This window comes from Lepisosteus oculatus, chromosome 5 (assembly GCF_040954835.1).
Source record: "Lepisosteus oculatus isolate fLepOcu1 chromosome 5, fLepOcu1.hap2, whole genome shotgun sequence".
Taxonomy (NCBI): Eukaryota; Metazoa; Chordata; class Actinopteri; order Semionotiformes; family Lepisosteidae; genus Lepisosteus; species Lepisosteus oculatus.
Window position 1 is genome coordinate 43,257,182 of NC_090700.1, and position 18,583 is coordinate 43,275,764.

Sequence of the window (18,583 nt, forward strand, 5' to 3'; positions counted from 1 at the left end):
GTTGCTTTATAGTAATTAGACATTTGTCTTCACATTTTCTCCTCATTAATATGACTGAATTACCTGAAGTGACAGACAAATTCTAAATGTAATGAATAATTCACATAAGCATTTTTGCTTTGAAGGAGAAAATATACTGTGCCTTGCGAAAGTGTTCACCCCCTGACAATAATGTCCCATTATGTTGAATTACAAATGATGTATACGTATATATAAAGTGAATATTAATGCTTGAATACTCAATCTGAATACTTTTATGGATAAAAAGAAGATAAATGTCACCAAAAAGAGAGAAGTGAGAGAAGTTCACTAAGTGGATCCACCAATATCTACCTAGTTCCTGCTAGCAAATCAAACCATTCAGCTCAACCTACACAAATATGTTCATATATGAGGGCTAAATTACAGCATTAACTGCAAAAAATCAATGTTTATAGGACACCATGCCAGTGGATAAGTTTTGTCTATTTTTTTCTCATAATTTGCAAGTTTTCCCCACTTTCTGTGCTAAAACACATTCAAACACATTTCTAATTGCCTTACTGATGATTTTTACCATGCCATGGAAACCACTTTATTCTTTTGTGCATGCTCTTATTGTAATGTTTTTTTTTACTTTATAGTAATTACTGTACTTTTGCAGATGCTTTGTTTTAATTCACTTCGTTGAACTTGTTTTAAGCTGCGGCAGTTGTAACTGCAGTAATTTGAGCTGGAGCTTCAGCGAAGCCTGGGTCACCTGTTGTGACTCGGCTTGAATGTACAGTACATCTCACTGGTCTCGCCTCTGTAGGGGTAAGAGAGGAGAGAGAAAGTGGGAGAGTGAGAGGAAAGGCACTCAGTTGAAGTAGCTGGGTGACAATGACTCCTGGTGCTTCTCAGACACGTTGGCACAGAACGAGTTTTGAGTCACTGGCAGCTGGTGCCAGCAGGTTCTGGAAAGTTCCGGTTCGTCTCATGTCTCCACTGGCTCTTTTCCCCTCTTATCCCATTGGTCTGTCTGGCTGTAGGAGCAGCTTGGCTGTCTGTGTATGGCCAGCCACACAAGTGAAGGAAGGCCTGTTAGGGCCACATCCACAAGTCACAGTTTTGTAACAGGATTAATCATTTTATATTATTATTACATCACCAATTATAATAATTCAGCCCCTAATGAAGGGATCTAATTAGGCCACACTTCACATAGTGCACAGTTAAAGCCTAATAGTGACATTACTTTATCTGACATTAATCTGAACATTTTTCAGTTCAAAAGGCACAGACAAGTATTTATGCAGCCTCTACTCATCCCATTTAAATTTAAATGGGATTAAATTCGGAAGGAGGAATCTGCTGATGGTATTTTATTGTGCAGTTACGGTCCTATAAAATAGAAATCCCTTTTGATTCTTCATCCAGTATTTAATCTCTTGCCATGTCTAGGATGATCAACCTGTGAGTCATTGGCCCTCCAAGCCAATAGGCACCCTGCACTGCTTGTGAAAGAAATAGAAATGGTTAAGTCCATAAAAGGTGGAAGTTGCTGTGGTTTGCAGTTTAAGAAGGATAGTAAAGCCATTATTTGATTTTTTTCCCAGAGTCCCCATTGCTTTCCCCATTAGTTCACCTGCTGGAGAAAATAGAGACATTGACGTCAGCATCTGCCACGAATCTATGCTCTGAGGAGTTTTTCTTGCTGTGAGACAATTCTCAATTCCTAATAAAGTTTCATTTCAGTTCTGTTTTTTTGCTGTCTTGCTAAAGGTATTTCTATATGTAGAGTCACAGGGCAGTTATAAGCGGTCTCAGTGCTGCTGTTTCAATAATATTAATCAAAATTGGCAAAAGCCTGGTTCTTTCTACCTGTGCCAGGCACAGTGCTCTCAGGATGGAGGCAGCGAAAAAATGTGAGGTATCATGCGTGATTGCTCGATTCATGTCCAGAGCACGGGAGACATGCTGAGCCAGGCTGGCCTAAGAAGGAGCTGCAGTTACAGTTGACCTGCTACTAGGTGCTGCTGTCAAGCCCCTAATACCTTGTAAGTAGCCACAACAAGGGTGCCGAACTTAATTATTGGCTAGTTGGTAAAGGATTTAGGAATTCGCTTTTTCACATGGGTGGAATTAGTCTTTTTGTTTTGTATCTAAAAGGCATGAGTGGGACTAATGGAGGATTGCTTTTTTTAATGCCAATGTGCCCACCAAAAGGTTTTATGCATGCAGTAACTGAGACTTCCTGAGACTACCCTCTTTAAATGTAGCGTCTCTTTAAGTGTAGCGTCTACAGCTGCCCTTGCATGTGATCAAGGTGGAGATGTTCCTGCAAACCTGAAGAGTTAACAGTGACAGTAAACAACAGTTTCCCTCTTCACTGTTGACTGGTACACAGGAACAGAGCTGGTTTTCAAAACTAGAATCCATTGCATTTCCAGGATGTTTAAATTCACAGACTCCAAATCTGACCTGTTCTTAAAGAAGCTTTGGAAACAATGAAGATTATACCTTTCAGATTCAGGAAATTTCAGTATCACATTTTTTTGGTGCATTGCTGTTTGATGGTGTTAACAGTGTTATTTACTCTGCTGTCATAAATCTCTCGCAGCACTGGAGTCTTGGGTTTAATTCCACGGGATACATGATCTCCACATGTTAGCCTGGGTGTCCTCACACAGCCCAAAGGCAGGTTAATTGGCCTCTGGGAATGTCGGCCCTGGCGTGAGTGTGTTTGTGTCTGCCCTGAGATGGACTAGCTTCCCATCCAGGGTGTATTCTGTCTTGCACCCGTTGCTTGCTGGGATAGGCTTCTCCATGACCCAGTAATGGACAGAGCAATTAGAAAATGGATGGATGGTTCAGGCCATGCAAATTAGCCCAGGTGTTTGAGATAAATGGAGGCTTTGAATGGATTTCCTCCATACCAAATACCCTTTTGGCTTACTGCCTTAGTAAACTGAACATTACTCTTTATTGAATCGAGTACCTTTATTACCTGTCTTGTTCTGGACAGCGAGGGCAGTCTTCATCTACGGCTTTCATTCAAAAGAACACAGTGAGGGTTTGAGTAGCCTGGTGACTTGGCAGTTAGTGGTGCCCAGCCTTTATTTTATCGTTTAATTGTGTGGTTTCTCAGGGGAAAGCTTTCCATTGACTGGAAACAAATATAATTTTGAATTGCTGGGATGCACTGTAAGTCACCTGGATCAACAACCTGAGAGACAGAGTGGCTCAGTGTGGAAACGGAAAGGGAAACCCAACCAGTCAGGAGTGTATAAGGAAGAGAGGTTTTTGCAACGGATTATTCTTTAGATTCCCTCTGCTGATTATCCTATTATGCATCACATGACTGAGGGATGGGACAGGCCTGGAAAGAGTCACCCACAGTCCACACAGAAATCCCTTACCTCTGCAAACAGTCGTTTACTCCTTCAGCTATATTCAGAAGTAAGTTAGTTTCTAATTTGTGATTTGGGTTGCTGAATATACATAGAAAGTTTTGCAGCTACAGTTGGTAAAATCAAAATATGTACTCAAGCAAGCATAGTGACAGTATACAAACTAGAGGTTTCTGTGAATCTTAATGCCTCAGCTTCTTATATTTGATCAATATCCTGCTTAACTTTATAATCTTACGGGATCAGCTGTTCAAGGCTTGTTGAAATCATTGCTCATAATCTCTGCTGAGCAGACGGGTCAAGAGTCTGGGATCTCATCATGTACAGTCCAGCTGGGGACATATCGCACGGAAGTCCTCTTCCTTAAGTTTGTGTTCAGACACATCTCCTCCATCAGTCTGTTCCGCTCAGCACTTGACTTAAGAGGTGATGTCTTCTATGGAGTCACATTCGCTGTCATTTTACTATACTAAAAAAAGTTACTGACCAAAACTTTTTATATATATAACTAACTCCAAATAAAAATATGAACACATCTGCACTTATTTACATTTCAGGAAATTTAATGGCTGTTTTAGCTGTCGACGTATTAAATTTGCAGATTTATTTAGTGTTTTTCTTAGTTTTAATTAGATTTTTTAATATATGTTTCAAGACAGAATTTATTTTAGAAAATGTAGTTTCTACTTAAATGAGGAAGTGCCCTTGAGCTGAGTATCGATTTTCCTTTTTATATATATAAAGAGCAGCTCAGGAATCTGTCTCTTGGCCTTACGCTGACAATATGGAAGTTCTTGTAGATTTTTCTGTTTACAGCTCCATCCATAGATTTGCAATCTTTTTCATCGCCTTTTCAGGCAATGGAAAGGTATTTAAAACTCTATCAATATTAAAAAATTAAATTTATATCCATATTAGAACCTATCTGTTCGTCTTTATGGAATGATAACCCATCACAAAATGTGAATATTTAATATACATCTCATGATATCTTTAATATTTCTGTGTTATACATTACAGATGTCACAATGATACAGTATATGATAGGAAGAAAGTCTGTAGACATCAGTGCCACAATGAAACTAAATGCCAAATCCATTTTTGGGATGTAAATAGAAAAAACGCCGTAAATAGAAAAAACAGGTGCCGTCCTTCGGATGAGATGTAAAACCGAGGTCCTGACTCTCTGTGGTCATTAAAAATCCCAAGAGTAGGGGTGTAACCCCGGTGTCCTGGCCTAAATTTCCCATTACCAATCATGGCCTCCTAATAATCCCCCTCTATGAATTGGCTTCATTACTGTGCTCTCCTCCCCACTGATAGCTGATGTGAGCGTTCTGGCGCACTATGGCTGCCGTCGCATCATCCAGGTGGATGCTGCACATTGGTAGTGGTGGAGGGGAGTCCCCATTACCTGTGAAGCGCTTTGAATGGAGTGTCCAGAAAAGCGCTATATAAGTGTAAGCAATTATTATAATTATTATTAAAACATTATGTTGGCTTTTTTTAGTATAAAGCCATCACTAAACTTACTGTTACCTCTGACCTTGAATGCTAGACATTTCTGTCCTCAGAACTGGTTCTGTTTTCAGTTTTCAGCTAGAGTGAGCTTGACGGGCCATACTAGTCTGCAGAGAAGCCGTTTTACTTAACCTTCATTGTTTTTCATTAAGGCACTTCCCCCAAGACAGAAAGAGCTATTTTACATTTGATAACGTAACCTAAAATTACCAAAATAACCACTAACATTGTTAATTGCGTTGGCAAAAAACATTTCATGTCCATTGACATTAAAGCCTGGGTATTAAAGTATGTTCTGAAATGCATCCTATGGAGACTGTATTAATTTTAAGGATGCATATAACTGTATTATGTATAGAGAAAGAAAAGACCTCAGATAAACCAAAGAGTGGATTACTCTCAAAGGGTTGAAGTGTGGAGGAAAAATAAACTTTATTTTTACCATTGCTAAAATTTTATTTTATATTTTATATTATTGGGGAAATAAAACTTATGTTGTGGAGTAGGCAAGACTGGAATTCAGAACTGCAGGGCTGTTGGTTCAAATCCTGGGTGAGGCTGTATTTGTGTGCAAAGGGCTTCCCACAGATCCCTGCAGCTGTATAAATGGTTACCAATGTAAGGTTAGCCAAATTAATAATAATTTTTAAAACAAGTAACCCTTAAACTTAATTCATAGTGATGCTGGAAGGATAATGGTGTTTTGTCCTGAAACAGCTGGATTTCCAATACTTTGTGCAGCAAATGGTCAAATAAGCTTGATTCGTGTGCCTCAGGCACATGCCCCAAGATTATCTTGCTATTGCTTCTGATTATATTAAAATAATACACGTTAGCAGTAGCTTCTGAATCCAGTCAGACATCAAATCTGAGACTATTTAATGCTGTGCTGATGCATTCTGGAGACTCTCTGCCTGTCCTGAAGGGCTCTGAAACTAGGAGATGCCAGACAAACGACGTATTTCGCCAACAAGCTCTTCACTGTAATTCATTCTTTTCAGGCCTCTGCTTCAGACACAAGCCTGCCAGGTTGCCATGATACAAGGGATGCATTTTAATTAAACTGTCTTCTATTTTAGCTTAATTGTTGGTTGATTTGCATACCCCCCTCCCGTTCGGCCCAGGGTCTTTCCATTCCGACGGGCACACGCCGACCACCCCGATCTCCTGCCCCTGCCTCTGGGCAGGGGCAGGGGCAGTGGCAGGGGCAGGGGCAGTGAGCCCGGTAGACAAGGCAACAAAATTAGCTCTTTGCAATCAAGCCCCCTCAGGGCCTCTTGTCATTTGAGTTTTCGACTATTATCACTGCTATGCATCCCCATGCCACATCCTTTGCAGCATTAACAGGGTTTTTAAAACATTGAAAGATGTGCTCAGCAGCAGCCTGGCCAGAGCAAGCGGAATATGGCGCGTCAATGGGCAGCCGCACTGTGGGAGCTGTTGGCTGTGATTCTGCCGGTCTGCATGGTCTGCTCTCCCGTTTTGCAGAGCAAATGTTTGTTCTGATCGAACTTTCCCAATCAGAATGCAGCATGAATTCAATTTCAGTGCTTCTGTGTATAATGGAGCATGGTGGTTAGCATTGCAGCCTCGCAGCGCTGGGGCCTGGATCCAGTTCCAAACCTGGGGTGCCATCTGCATGGAGTTTATGTGTTCTTCCTGTGTTCCTGTGGGTTTCCTCCCACAGCCCGAAGACATACTGGTAGCTTAATGAGTTTCTGGGAAAACTGGCCCTGGTGTGAGTGTGTGCGTTTCTGTGTCTGTGTGTGCCCTGCGATGGACTGGTGTCCTGTCCAGGTTGTACCCTGCCTTGTGCCCGTTGTTTGCCAAGTAAGACTCCAGCTCCCCCTGTGACCCTCTACTGGATAAAGAGGTTAGAAAATGAAGAGGTGAATAGATGGTTCAGGGCATGCAATTTAGCACAGGCGTTTGACATAAATTGGCTGGAGTGGAAGAAAATGGGTGGATGGACAGACATGTCTATAATGTCCAGAAATCCTGATTCTTCATGCACGTGACAATGGCCTTGTGACTGAACGTAAATTTTTAGTCCTTATGGTTTAATCCAACGGAACAAACTTGCGTCTCTCGAGTCGAGAGTGAAAAAAACGTTCTATTTTTTAAAAACATAGGTAATGATGTGAAGGAAAAGCCTTCCGCAGATTGCTAGGGCAGCATTATTAGCATTGTGTTGGGAAGACCTCAGTCATTGATGGGTGCGTCCTGAAAGACCAGCTGAAAGTCAGCCACTGGCTAGATAGCAGGGCCATTCTTCAGTGGTGAACAACTCCAGACATCAAAGACAATTTTTACATTATCTGCTGTTTCTTAGTAACAGTTCCTGTGCAGGAGTGTTGCTCACAATTCCAGCAGGAGCTGCAAATGCTTCTCAAAGATCAGATGGAAGAGGTTAGTCTGTCCTACAAAATATTGGCCACTAAAAATGACAAAATAATTTAGAACTTTTTTCTCTTTAGATCTCCCTGGCAAAAAAAAATATGTTTGAGTACTTACTGAGCTTCCAGTAAACTGACAGAAGCAAATTTTTAATTGCATAAGAAAATTGAGGTTATGTAAATTGCTCATCAAAAGTAATAAAACGAGGCTTTAAAGATTCCCTCTATAATCCATTAAATGTAATACATGGAGCTCCGTATCTATGCTTGTTTGCATATCAATCTGGAGAAGAATTGGATGAAATGTCTTCAAATATGGCATTATGGTGGCACAGTGCCTCCCAGCACTGGGGTCAGGAGTTCCATTCTGGACCTGGGGTGCTATTTATGTGGAGGTTGCATGTTCTCCTTGTTCTCATGGGTTTCCTCTGGGTGCTCCAGTTCCTCCCACAGTCCAAACACATGTTGGTAGGTTAGGTAGCTTTTGTGAAGCTGGCCCTTGTGTGTGTGTGTGTGTGTGTGTGTGTGTGTGTGTGTGTGTGTGTGTGTCTGTTTGGCATCCAAACCAGGCTCCAGGATGCTGTAACCCTGAATTGGATAAGCGGTTAGAAAATGAATGGATGGCTCAGGTATGATGTGATTATAATGTCTTCAGAACAGAGAACTGAACCAGGGGGCTTTTAATATTAACTATAAGACAGCAAATTGTGACAAACAGGGAGCCATCTAAAACCTGTTTGGGGTCTGTTTTCACCCCATGTGCACTTTCATTTGAGATGAACCGTGGAATAGTAAAAAAAACCTGAATGCATATAAATGTGTGTTTGTGCTGTTTGCTCTAAGCCCAGGATGTCTAATGTGAGGTCTCTCATCTCTGGAAAAAGTTAGTACCCAGAAGCAGAGGCTGTTTCTTATTTGAACAAAGCCTTTTTGTTTGTGTGAAAGTGCAGTAGTAGTTTGTTTCCAGGGGTGATGTTCAGTGAAGTGGAAGAGAATGTCTTGGATCTCATTATTACAGATGTGTAAAGGTAGCAGGAAAAGTGTTCTGCAGTAGGGATATGAGCTGCCTCTAAACTCAGCCATTAATGCCATACAGGGTATGCAATAAAGTTATTTTACTGTACTTCTTTTTATGTGTGCTAATGATGTTACTTAAGTTCACATACTGTATGTATTTTAATATCCTGCTGTTCCTTGCATTTGGGGGGAAAACAAACTGCCACAGACATTCACATTAAGATGATCGGAGGTGTTCAGCTTTTAACGGGAGCCTAGAAAACAAGGGACTGAGATTTAAAGTTACAGACTTTGGTTCTCCTTTAAAATGATATATTTGTAATTTGAATTTTAGCCATCAGTGCTACAGTAGTTGAAACTGAAGCAGTCAGTAACCACAGAGAAACACCTCTAGTGTAGTAAAGGGGTCAGCAGCCTTTAAGAATCTTATGGAACTCCCTTTATGCTTAGTTATTCAAGGACAATGACATGTCGTTTTTCAAGCTAAATGGAAATTAGGCATGTTTGTAATGTATTCTTCAGGTTTTAAAGTTTTGTAACCTCATTTTGGAACCTTAGTGAGATTGTTTGTCTTGCGTGGCAACATAGCAACAGAAAACAAACACCTTAAAACAGCTGGAAAAGATTTGCTCCGACTCGTGTTCCAGAACTCCAGCTGTCCTTGTACCTTACCGCTGGTTTTCTCATTCCGTCTGAAATGAAATTACAAGGTTGTACAGGTTTAAGCAATGGTTTATCTCCTTGGGGGATTCACTCATTTAAAATGAGACAAGAGATCACGAATTAGGCAGCACTCAAGTCCTCTGAGTTACAGAGACTCTCTCACTTCAAAGGGCGACATCGGTCTGTCGAATTAATTAATCGAGCAGTCAATTAATTAACATTATTTTGAGCTTTTTGTCCCAAACGATCTTAACGGACTTGACATATAGAGGAAACTCTTTTGTTCCCCTCGTGAAGGGTGATCCACAGCAGCTCTTCGGCTCCAGCAGCACTGCACCACAGTAGATCAGGGGGCGAGAGAAATTCAATTCATTGCCAATCGGATTGACGGGAAACTTTAGGTTGGGCTAATTGTGCAAGCCCAGGGTGGGAACGTTAACACATACTCTTATTCAGGACATGAATACCCAGCTGGAAGACCTGCAGCAGGCAGCTGTGGAGTTCAGCAGAACTTGAGGAGATTATCTGAACGGTGCTCCTCAAGGATCCTTGCAGGGCGGAGATGCAGCTGCTCTTCCTGCTGTGGCGCTTGTCCCTGGTTCCCACAGCTGCGCACTTATCCCGCCTGATCTCCGGATCTTGGCTGTGATGCCAGAGCCATGTGTGAGCGAGGAGTGGCAGTCGGAGTCAGGACTAGTGCTGACCCAGAATGGAATTTCACTCCTCATTTTCACTAGAGCTGACTGTGATTCATAACATGAAATGTCCTGGCTCGAAAAAAGTAGTGTTTGTTTTTTTTATGGTGGATTTTTCACAACAGTTGCAACCCAGTCTGACCATTAGGGCTTCATGTGTGTGACATGGGTTCTTTTTTTTAACTTTTTATTTAAAGATGAAAGAATGAACAAATACATGTACAATACACAGTCAAATCATTTACAGCTTTCATCTTTCTTTTGACTGTATACATTTTTTATATAATAAACTATCTACATTATGCCAGCATGGATGAGAGGTTAAAACTAGAAATATAGTCAGCAAAAACACAACAAAGAACAAACAATCTAGACAAAACATTGTTTCATCCTCTTTCACAGAACAAAATCAGGTCTCAATGAGGCCACAAATTCAATTCAGGCTTCCCAGTATTTTCTAAACTTTTCTGCTTGTAACCTAAGGGAAAAGGTGATCTTTTCCATTGTCACCTGGGTTCTACAGTCTCCTGCTGTCTTTCTCGGGCACGATCGCTGCGCTGTCATAATCCTGCAGGCAGAGTTTTATGACATTCTGACTCTCTGGAGGAGAGCAGGTTTCCCATCTAATCCTTCACCCCATTCAGCCTTTTCAGGACAGAATAAAAAAATGCAAAGGTGAAAATTGAATTGTAAATGTGGGTAATCCTAGTGTGAAGAGGAGGGGCATGATGGTGCAGTGGGGCTGGATTCTGCCCCTGGAATGTTATCCATGTGGAGTTTGTATGCTCTCCCCGTGTTCAATGGGTTTTTGCAGGGTGCACTGGTTTCCTCCCGCAGGCCAAAGACATACTGGTAGGTCAGTTGGCTTCTGGGAAAATTGGCCCTAATGTGAGTGTTTGTGTGTTTGTGTTTGTGCCTGCCCTGTGATGGACTGGTGTCCTGTCCAGGGTGTACCTTACCTTGCGTCTTTTGCAAGTTTAAACATTTAGTGAAATGCTCTAAACTATCTTCTGTTTATTGAAGCAGAGGCAGAGGCCAATATACTATTTGTGCTTCAGTAATCCTTAGCATTCTTTCATTCTTTCCTCCCACAGGTGATCATCAACAGCACAATCACCCCAAATATGACCTTCACCAAGACATCGCAGAAGTTCGGCCAGTGGGCGGACAGCAGGGCGAACACGGTCTTCGGTCTTGGCTTTGCCTCAGAGCAGCAGCTAGCCAAGGTATGTGTGTGACAGAGCCCCATGGGCCCATTGAGCCAGAGCTCATCCTGGATTCCATGGCTTTTAGTGGACTAGAGAGCACGTGACTCCCTCTTGGAACGAACACCAGTCCATAACTGGGATTACACCTTTGGAATGCTGGTCCCCAGTTATACAGCTGGGTGGACTGGACTGGTGAATTGGGGCACAGCAACTCACTCAAGGTACAACAGCAGTGTCTGCAGCAGGAGCCCATACCCACAACCTGTCTATCATGAGTCCAGAACCTTAATCAACATAACTTGCTGCCCCTCTAAGGCATGTGTATGCTGTATATTAAAATATATATAAAAAGGTTCTGAGATACTCATCAATTTTGCGTAGGGTGGCGTCTAACATGCTGTCAATCAAATGTACATAAGAACTTCATCCATACCATGAAATAATAATACAATGCATTTTCTGAAAAGCATATACAGTACTTCTGAAAAATCTTCCACAGGATAATTGATTTGTTTCATTATTCTACAACAAGAGTATTGAAGAAACACCTTATCAAGCGAATCTTTCTCCTTTCTTAATACAGTTTGCTGAAAAATTCCAGGAAGTCAAAGAAGCAGCAAAACTAGCAAGAGACAAATCTCAAGAAAAAATAGAAACCTCAAGCAATCATTCCCAGGTAATCCCCGCTATTACTGGTCTTTTCCCTTCCATACCTCCAGTTGCCCAGACATGGACATTCTAATCCCGTGGCTGTCGAATCTTCAGCAGAGCTGTATCGTAAGCGAGGTCACCCTGAAATAGATATTGCTCGCAGGCAGTAGTGGACGCCTGGTGATAGGGTAAAGTAGGGTGAAAGGTCATGAGATTGGGTGTCGCTTATCAGGGGCCAGTGTGGAATTCCGCCTCCTGGCAGGAGCCAGAAATAGAATGACGTCAGAGACGCAGAGGTCGAGTTTCCAGAGGGAAGGAGGAAGAGCTTCTGGGAATTAAATTCCTCCATATGGCTCAAACACCAACGGCACAAGGGACAGGGCTCCAGAAAACCGTCTTCGTCATTCTCCATTTGCAGCTTTGTGTTTGTGTGTCAGGCAATTCTACTAATGGGGAAATTAGAGGTTGCTCCGGGACTGACGTAAGGGCCACTCCTGTATGATCCATCATGTCATCAGTATGGTTCATTTGCTTCTCAAGGACACTGACTGCAGGGCTGCAGTTCTATTATAATATGATAATACTGTATGGGCGTTCCAGTGCCCTGAGCTCCGTTCTGGACTTGGGGTGCTATCTGTGTGCGGTTTGTATGACTTGTGTTCATGTGAGTTTCCTCCCACAGTCCAAAGACAGTCTGGTTGGTTAATTGGCTGCTGCTGGGAAAATTGGCCCTGTTGTGAGTGTTTCTGGGGGTACCCTGTGACGAACTTGTGTCCCGTCCAGGGTGTGCCCTGCCTTGCACTCATCCCTTGCTGGAATAGGTTACGGTTCTCTGGCCTGAATCCTGAATTGAGAGAAGCAGTCAGAAAATGGATGGATTGATACGGTATAATCTTTCAACATTTTGCCTCTAGTATCCAGAGACAAAAACAATAATGAAATTTAATTTTTAGGCCCTCAATATTCATTTTCTGTTAGTTTCAACAGCTTTAATTTTTTTTTCATTTAATCTGTTCGCAGTACATAAATATGCCATAGGTTTGCTCTCCTCAGCCTGGCAGGTGGAAGGAGATGACAGTAAGACGCTGTCCAGATAAACACCCGCTGCTGCCAAACCTTCTTTAATATGTTAATGTCCTCCGACTGTCACTCATGTGTTCGGTCCCTCAGAGAAAATTTGAGCCCACTTTGCATACATTTTGTCCTGTCACAGGGTAAGATAGCCAGGCCTGATGTCCCCCGAGTGGAGACGAGAAAATATGAGAAAAAGATCATTTTCTTCAGAGCTAGACCTCTGGGGTTTGCTGCCTATTTGTGGTACAGATGAAAGTCATGAGCATGGAGCTCATTAATGTCTCCAAGATGGCTCTGCTTAACAAAGGTGTGTTACAGTGTAACCTCTTTGCCTGCAATGAGATGAATAACTTTTCATTATATTTACCTGTATATGTATATAGCAGATAGGAGAATCATAGGAGTTTTTTAAATGTGAGTGTGACCTTGGGTTTTATAAACTTCATGGATGTCACTGGCCAATAAAAGTACATTTGCATGAAAAACACATTCAATCAAAATTAGCACAGTCCGGTTTTGGATTTCTATAGCCCAAGTAGCTGTTACGTACAGTACATTAACTAGCTTACATAAGCTGCACACTTATCCAGGCCATTTTTTCAAGGTTTTCTTAGTAATTACCTTTCAGAATGTTTGAGCATTCGTTTTTCATTTGGAGGCTATGTGTTACAGTGTGTAAACAAAGGTAAAATCAATTAATATTTAATGTGTTTTGATTTCAGGCAACAAAACATGTTACTTATTGAAAGGGTGTTCAGACTTTCCATAGGCGCTGTATAAGAAAAATCGATAAGCTCACTCACGAATTTTGTTGACCTGCAAATGAAGAGGAGGAAGAAAGGCGAAAGCTAGTTAGGTTTGTTTGGCGGGGTTTGAAGTCGCAGAGTGGTGACTCTGTGGCGACAGAGAATCAATGATGTTTGCATTTAAAAATAGAGCCCATTATCTCCGAGTGGGTGCTTGGCATTGTTTCAGCAATGCCTGCGGTCTGATAACCCTGTTGCTTTTCCACGGTCAGGAATCTGGGCGAGAGACCCCCTCCTCCACACAGGCCTCCAGCATTAACGGCACGGACGACGAGAAGATTTCGCACGGCGGGCCCGTGGACACACAGCTGAAGAGCGAGAACGACCGGCTGAAGACGGCGCTGGCGCAGGGGTGAGGCCACAGCGGGCTGTCCGTGCGGCTCAGCTTCGCTCTGCGGTCGGTGGCCTGAAAGACGATCGGTCATTTCTGCGTCCTCACCAGGCCGCGAGGAGCTGGGCGGTGGCCTTCTCCTTTCCTCCAGGGCAGCGCATCTGTGCATCGCATTGCTGTGCAAAAAGTTTATTGTTCCACACTCCCACCACCCTTTGTGTAAAGAAGTACCTCCCGAACTTGGGTTTAAAAGCACTTCCATGTTGTTTCCACTCATGCGCTCTGGTTCATGTTTTGCTTTTTATTTGGAAGATATCCACTTTGTTGAGTTGAAATAGATGCCCTGGTACTCTTCTCTGTTTAAAACTACAAACGTTCAGTTCCAGTTCTTTCATCTTGTCAATATAAGACATTCTTTCAAATCCCACACTGCATCTGGTTGCTCTTCTCTGGACAAATTCCAGAGCAGTGGAATCTTTTTTTTGTAAGATGGTGACAAAAATGTGCAGAGTATTGCAAATTCCTAGTGTTTTGTACAAATGAACATAAACCTTGATTTAAATTACACACTTTTAATCACATATCCTAAAAATCTATTGGCCATTTTGTCTGGAAGATCTAAATGACTTGTCAACATTAATACTTAAGTCAGTTTTTGGTATCCACTTCAAGTTTACTGTCTACCCTTTTGCATTTGCTGTATCGTTAGTTTTTGCTATGTTTATGTAGTACTCTGTACTGTTCTATGCTCTTGGGTGGCAGTAAAAATATTTCTGTCCAGAGATCTTGCGATATACAGATCGCATTTATTGCATTCCTTGGTTTCAGAAATATTTTGTATTTTGTGTTTTTTCCATTTACAAGAGAGGTCTTGCTCTTTTATTAAAGTGGACGCAGGCTCACCAGCTTTCTGTATTTTTTGTCACACTTCACTGTAAGGTTCAAAACTCTCCTGTTACACTGATACTTCTTGGTGATTGCTGCAGGGTCTGAAGTGTCAGTTTTTAATGATGCTGTGGTTTCTGAGCCGATGCCCGCTCCTCAGCGCTGGTATCAAGAGTCCTGCCACACTGGGCTGTTTAACTTTGTCATCCTCACGGCTTCTTCCTTCGGGTTTTCCAGCTCTACCAATGCGAAGAAGTGGGAGACGGAGCTGCAGACGCTGAGGGACAGCAATGCCCGGCTGATAGACGCGCTGCAGGAGTCCGCGAGCAACGTGGAGCAGTGGAAGAAGCAGCTGGCGGTGTGCAAAGAGGAGAGCGATCAGCTCAGAAACAAGGTCAGCGCGGGGAAGAAGAGATGTCACAGTACCATGGCACACGATGGTGCGCTTGTGCACACCTGAGTGTGTGTTTCACACTCTCACTCTTCACACTCCCTCGGTGAATCACAGTAGTTCTCCGTTAAGCGTGCTGAAGCTTTTTGCAAGACCAAGGTATCGCAGTGGCAGTGGCTGTTGCATCAGCTGATGCTCATTTTTCCCGGTCTGGAGAGAGAAGTGGGTTTCCTGCCAGCTTTGCTAAGAATAGAGTTTGAGCACCAATAGAAATCAGCTGGTACAGTAAACTGGAAAACAACAACCCAGCCAATAAACCAGTGTATCGTTTCTTCTGCCTACGCTCCTACCACCTTTGTAGTCACTATTTTCTTCCCCTCCCCTGAAGGATCAGGGAAAGACCTTCAAGCTTCAGCTTAATAGGAATTTAATCTTAGCTTAAACGTGAACTGGAGCATGTCATTCTGTATTTAAGTCGTGGTTGTGCTGCACAACATGTCTAAACAGGGGCTCTTAGAGGTGCTGGCCTCCCATCACTTGAATTGCACTTGAATAGAAATGGGGTAGCTGTGATCTCCTGCTGCCTCTGGGCTGTTTTCTCTACGGGGGCAGACTCCCCAGCCCTGGCCCGCTGACCCAGCGCTGTCCTCTGCAGATCTCGGAGCTGGAGGCCCAGTGCGCCGAGGCGAACCTGGAGAAAGAGCGCAACGTGCAGCTGGGCGTGCGAGTGAGAGAACTGGAGTCGGAGCTCCAGGAGAAGGAGCAGGTAGGAGGAAATCTGGCTGGCGAGCAGGCGCAGCCCACTGACACACACACACAATAACACACACCGCCTCACGATGCTACTGCTCTCTCCTTCCCTCCTCAGCTCACACAGGCTTCTGGTGGTGCTCCTCTAGATCTTTTTACTCTCCTGGAACGCCAGGACATGCAGTAAATACTGTATGAACTGAAACACCATGTCAACCTTCCCTTTGTTTCCACGGTTATTCTTGAGGATGGTAGCTTTTAAGGCAAGTGCCTTTCCTCCTCTTTCCCGGGAATTGTGTAGTAAGCATTAAAAACACACTGCGGTAATTGGCAGCACATTTTCACAGCTCTCCCAGATGTGCCCTGCCTCTGAAGTCTGGCTCACCGTAATAGGAGTCAATTAGTATCACAATGCTTGTTTGGGTGTCAGTGGCATATTTGCTTAGCAGCCAAACATCAACGCACTGGATGTCTCTATACATGTTGTGCGTCTCTCCTTCTCCCTTGGGAAGTGATTACGTTAGAAATAAGAATGAACAAATATTGATTTGTTTCATCGCCTAGAAACGTGCCATCGTTTCTAGCTTCTGTGCCGATATTCTCACACTCAGCAGATTTGTGGTATGTGTGTGGATTTTCTTTTTTTTTTTTCTTGCTTCTGCTGCTTTCGGTATTTCCCAGTAGGACACAGCTGACAAGGTACTACCATAACAGACAATAAATAACCTTGTATGTTGAACAGGAAATCCGTTGGATGCAATATGTTTGCAGGGTGAAAATTACATAGAAGGTAAAAGATTTATTGTGTGAATGTGTGAACCCTCTAACTGCAGAGTTCAGGGTTAAACTTACAGTAATTGCATGGTCAAATTAAAAATGTGAGTAGGGAATTTAATATTCTTGCACAATGCTCAAGTGCTCAAAAGATGCAATTTGTAAATCCCTTGTTTAAGTTGCTACATTTAAGACAGTAGATTTACCCAACAACCATCTTCTGCTCATCATTTTGTCCTCCTTATTATTTCCAAGTCTTTTCAGCATTTAATGTACAAAAAAATTAGAGTTGTATGCCATCCATTTCCTGACTCACCCTGAAGCTTATGAAGAATTTCCAGTTGCCGTAGTGGGAGTATCATCTATGAACTGCTCAGTGGGTCTCAGCATTGCCCCCTTTTCACTTTACGTTAAACGGTCACAGAAGAGAAAATACTTCATCTTTTTTCTGCATCTCTGCAGCTTTTTTGCTCCTTAATTAGAATTTTCTCCATTATTGGTGAATTTTATTTTGACCTATTCTTGTTACCGTCTAAATGCTACCCTGCCTGGAGACGATTTTTTCATTAGCATTGACTTTTTTGCTTAACCCTTGATTTTTATTTTTTTTTTGATGCTGGCAGATTTTTGCAAATGTCACAAAAAGCCCCTATTATACTGCTGACAGTGGGCGCATTTAGTTCTGTGTTCTAGCGTTCAATTGTAGCAGCTGCTGTCTTGCTCCCTGCCTGGTGGATGTTATCAGCCTCATCCCCGTGTAGAATTTCTTGCTTTTAAAACATAGAATTTGCGTTAGCTCAGCTGTTCTTACATTGTTGTGAATTCCGCAGTGATTTGTTATTATCAAATCACTACCAAAATAGTTCTTTAATGAGGCAAAAGGGAACAATTTAATAGGCTCAGTGAAAGAGAAGATTGAAATAGAACAAAACAGCAAGGAACTTCAATTTATTTTAACAGTGAAGTTATTAGCAAATAACCTCAACCAAATCTGTATTCAGGCATTTGTTTCTTTAAATGTAATACATCAAATTGTTTGTAATGTGCTAGGCGATAGCCTTTTCTGTTGTCTGCTGCAGTGTCCTTAAGCTGCCTTTGAGCTTAGTTCTGGTTTCTGTGGCATCATCCTGGTGTCAGAGCCAATGAGCTTTTCTGGTCCCAGCCTGGCCATGAGCTGATTGTGTCTGGGATTCCCTAAGAACATACAAATCCCACGCAGATAGACCTCCAGGTGCAGAATTGAACCCAGGGCCCCAGCACTGTGGGGCAGCAATGCTAACCAGTGCACAATCATGTCATATTGGGACACTGGTTTGGTATTCTGCTCCAAAAGGAAAGGCGCCACCTACTGGTCCACGAGCACCACTTCCACAGCAACCTAGTTTTCCTTAGAGGTCTCCCATCCCACTGCTGACTGCTTGTGTGGTGGAACTGAACAGACCACCCTGCTCACCTCTTGCACAGCAGCTGCCCTTGTGTGCCTGTGATATTCCAGTGACTTGAGCAGGAGCAACAGGACTCCTGTCATTGCAGTCTCTGCAAGAAAAATGGCAAAGCACTCTGACAAGTATGCATTTTTCCCTGCTGTGTGAGAGACACAACAGTGAGTTGACTGACAGCTGGTGACTCTAAATTGGGAAGAAACCAAAATGAAGAATTGCAATTTGGAAATTGCAATTATGTTTTAGATAAAAATGAAACATGCCCTCATCTGAGCAACAACCCTAAGCTCTCTGAAGTAGGAGCTGTAGTAGCAAGGCCCTCCCAAGGTAACTTTAAGCTAGGTTAAACTGTGACAAGGGGCAGCAGTGTGGTGCAGTGGTCAGCATTGGTGTGTCGCAGTGCCAGGGCCCTGGGTTCAGTTCTGGACTTGAGGTACAATACGTGTGGAGTTTGTGTGTTCTCCCCGTATTCACTTGGATTCCCTCCAGGTGCTCAGATTTCCTCCCGCAGTTAGTTTAGAAGAAGTGTTTAGAAAATGGGTGGATGGGATGAACTAATGAGAAAAAGAGAAGTATGGTTTGAATTTACTTACCTGTCCCCTTATGTT

The 18,583-nt window shown here is 42.7% G+C and overlaps 1 protein-coding gene across 1 annotated transcript in view; it reads left to right on the forward strand.

Annotated features, from left to right (window-relative positions):
* homer2 (homer scaffold protein 2) overlaps positions 1–18,583 on the forward strand; it is a 45,157-nt gene that overhangs the window by 21,964 nt on the left and 4,610 nt on the right. Inside the window, exons 3-7 of the mRNA XM_015342954.2 lie at positions 10,758–10,889; positions 11,455–11,547; positions 13,615–13,754; positions 14,856–15,012; positions 15,665–15,775. Coding sequence (XP_015198440.2) covers positions 10,758–10,889; positions 11,455–11,547; positions 13,615–13,754; positions 14,856–15,012; positions 15,665–15,775 — 633 coding nt within the window. The remainder of the gene's footprint in view (positions 1–10,757; positions 10,890–11,454; positions 11,548–13,614; positions 13,755–14,855; positions 15,013–15,664; positions 15,776–18,583) is intronic.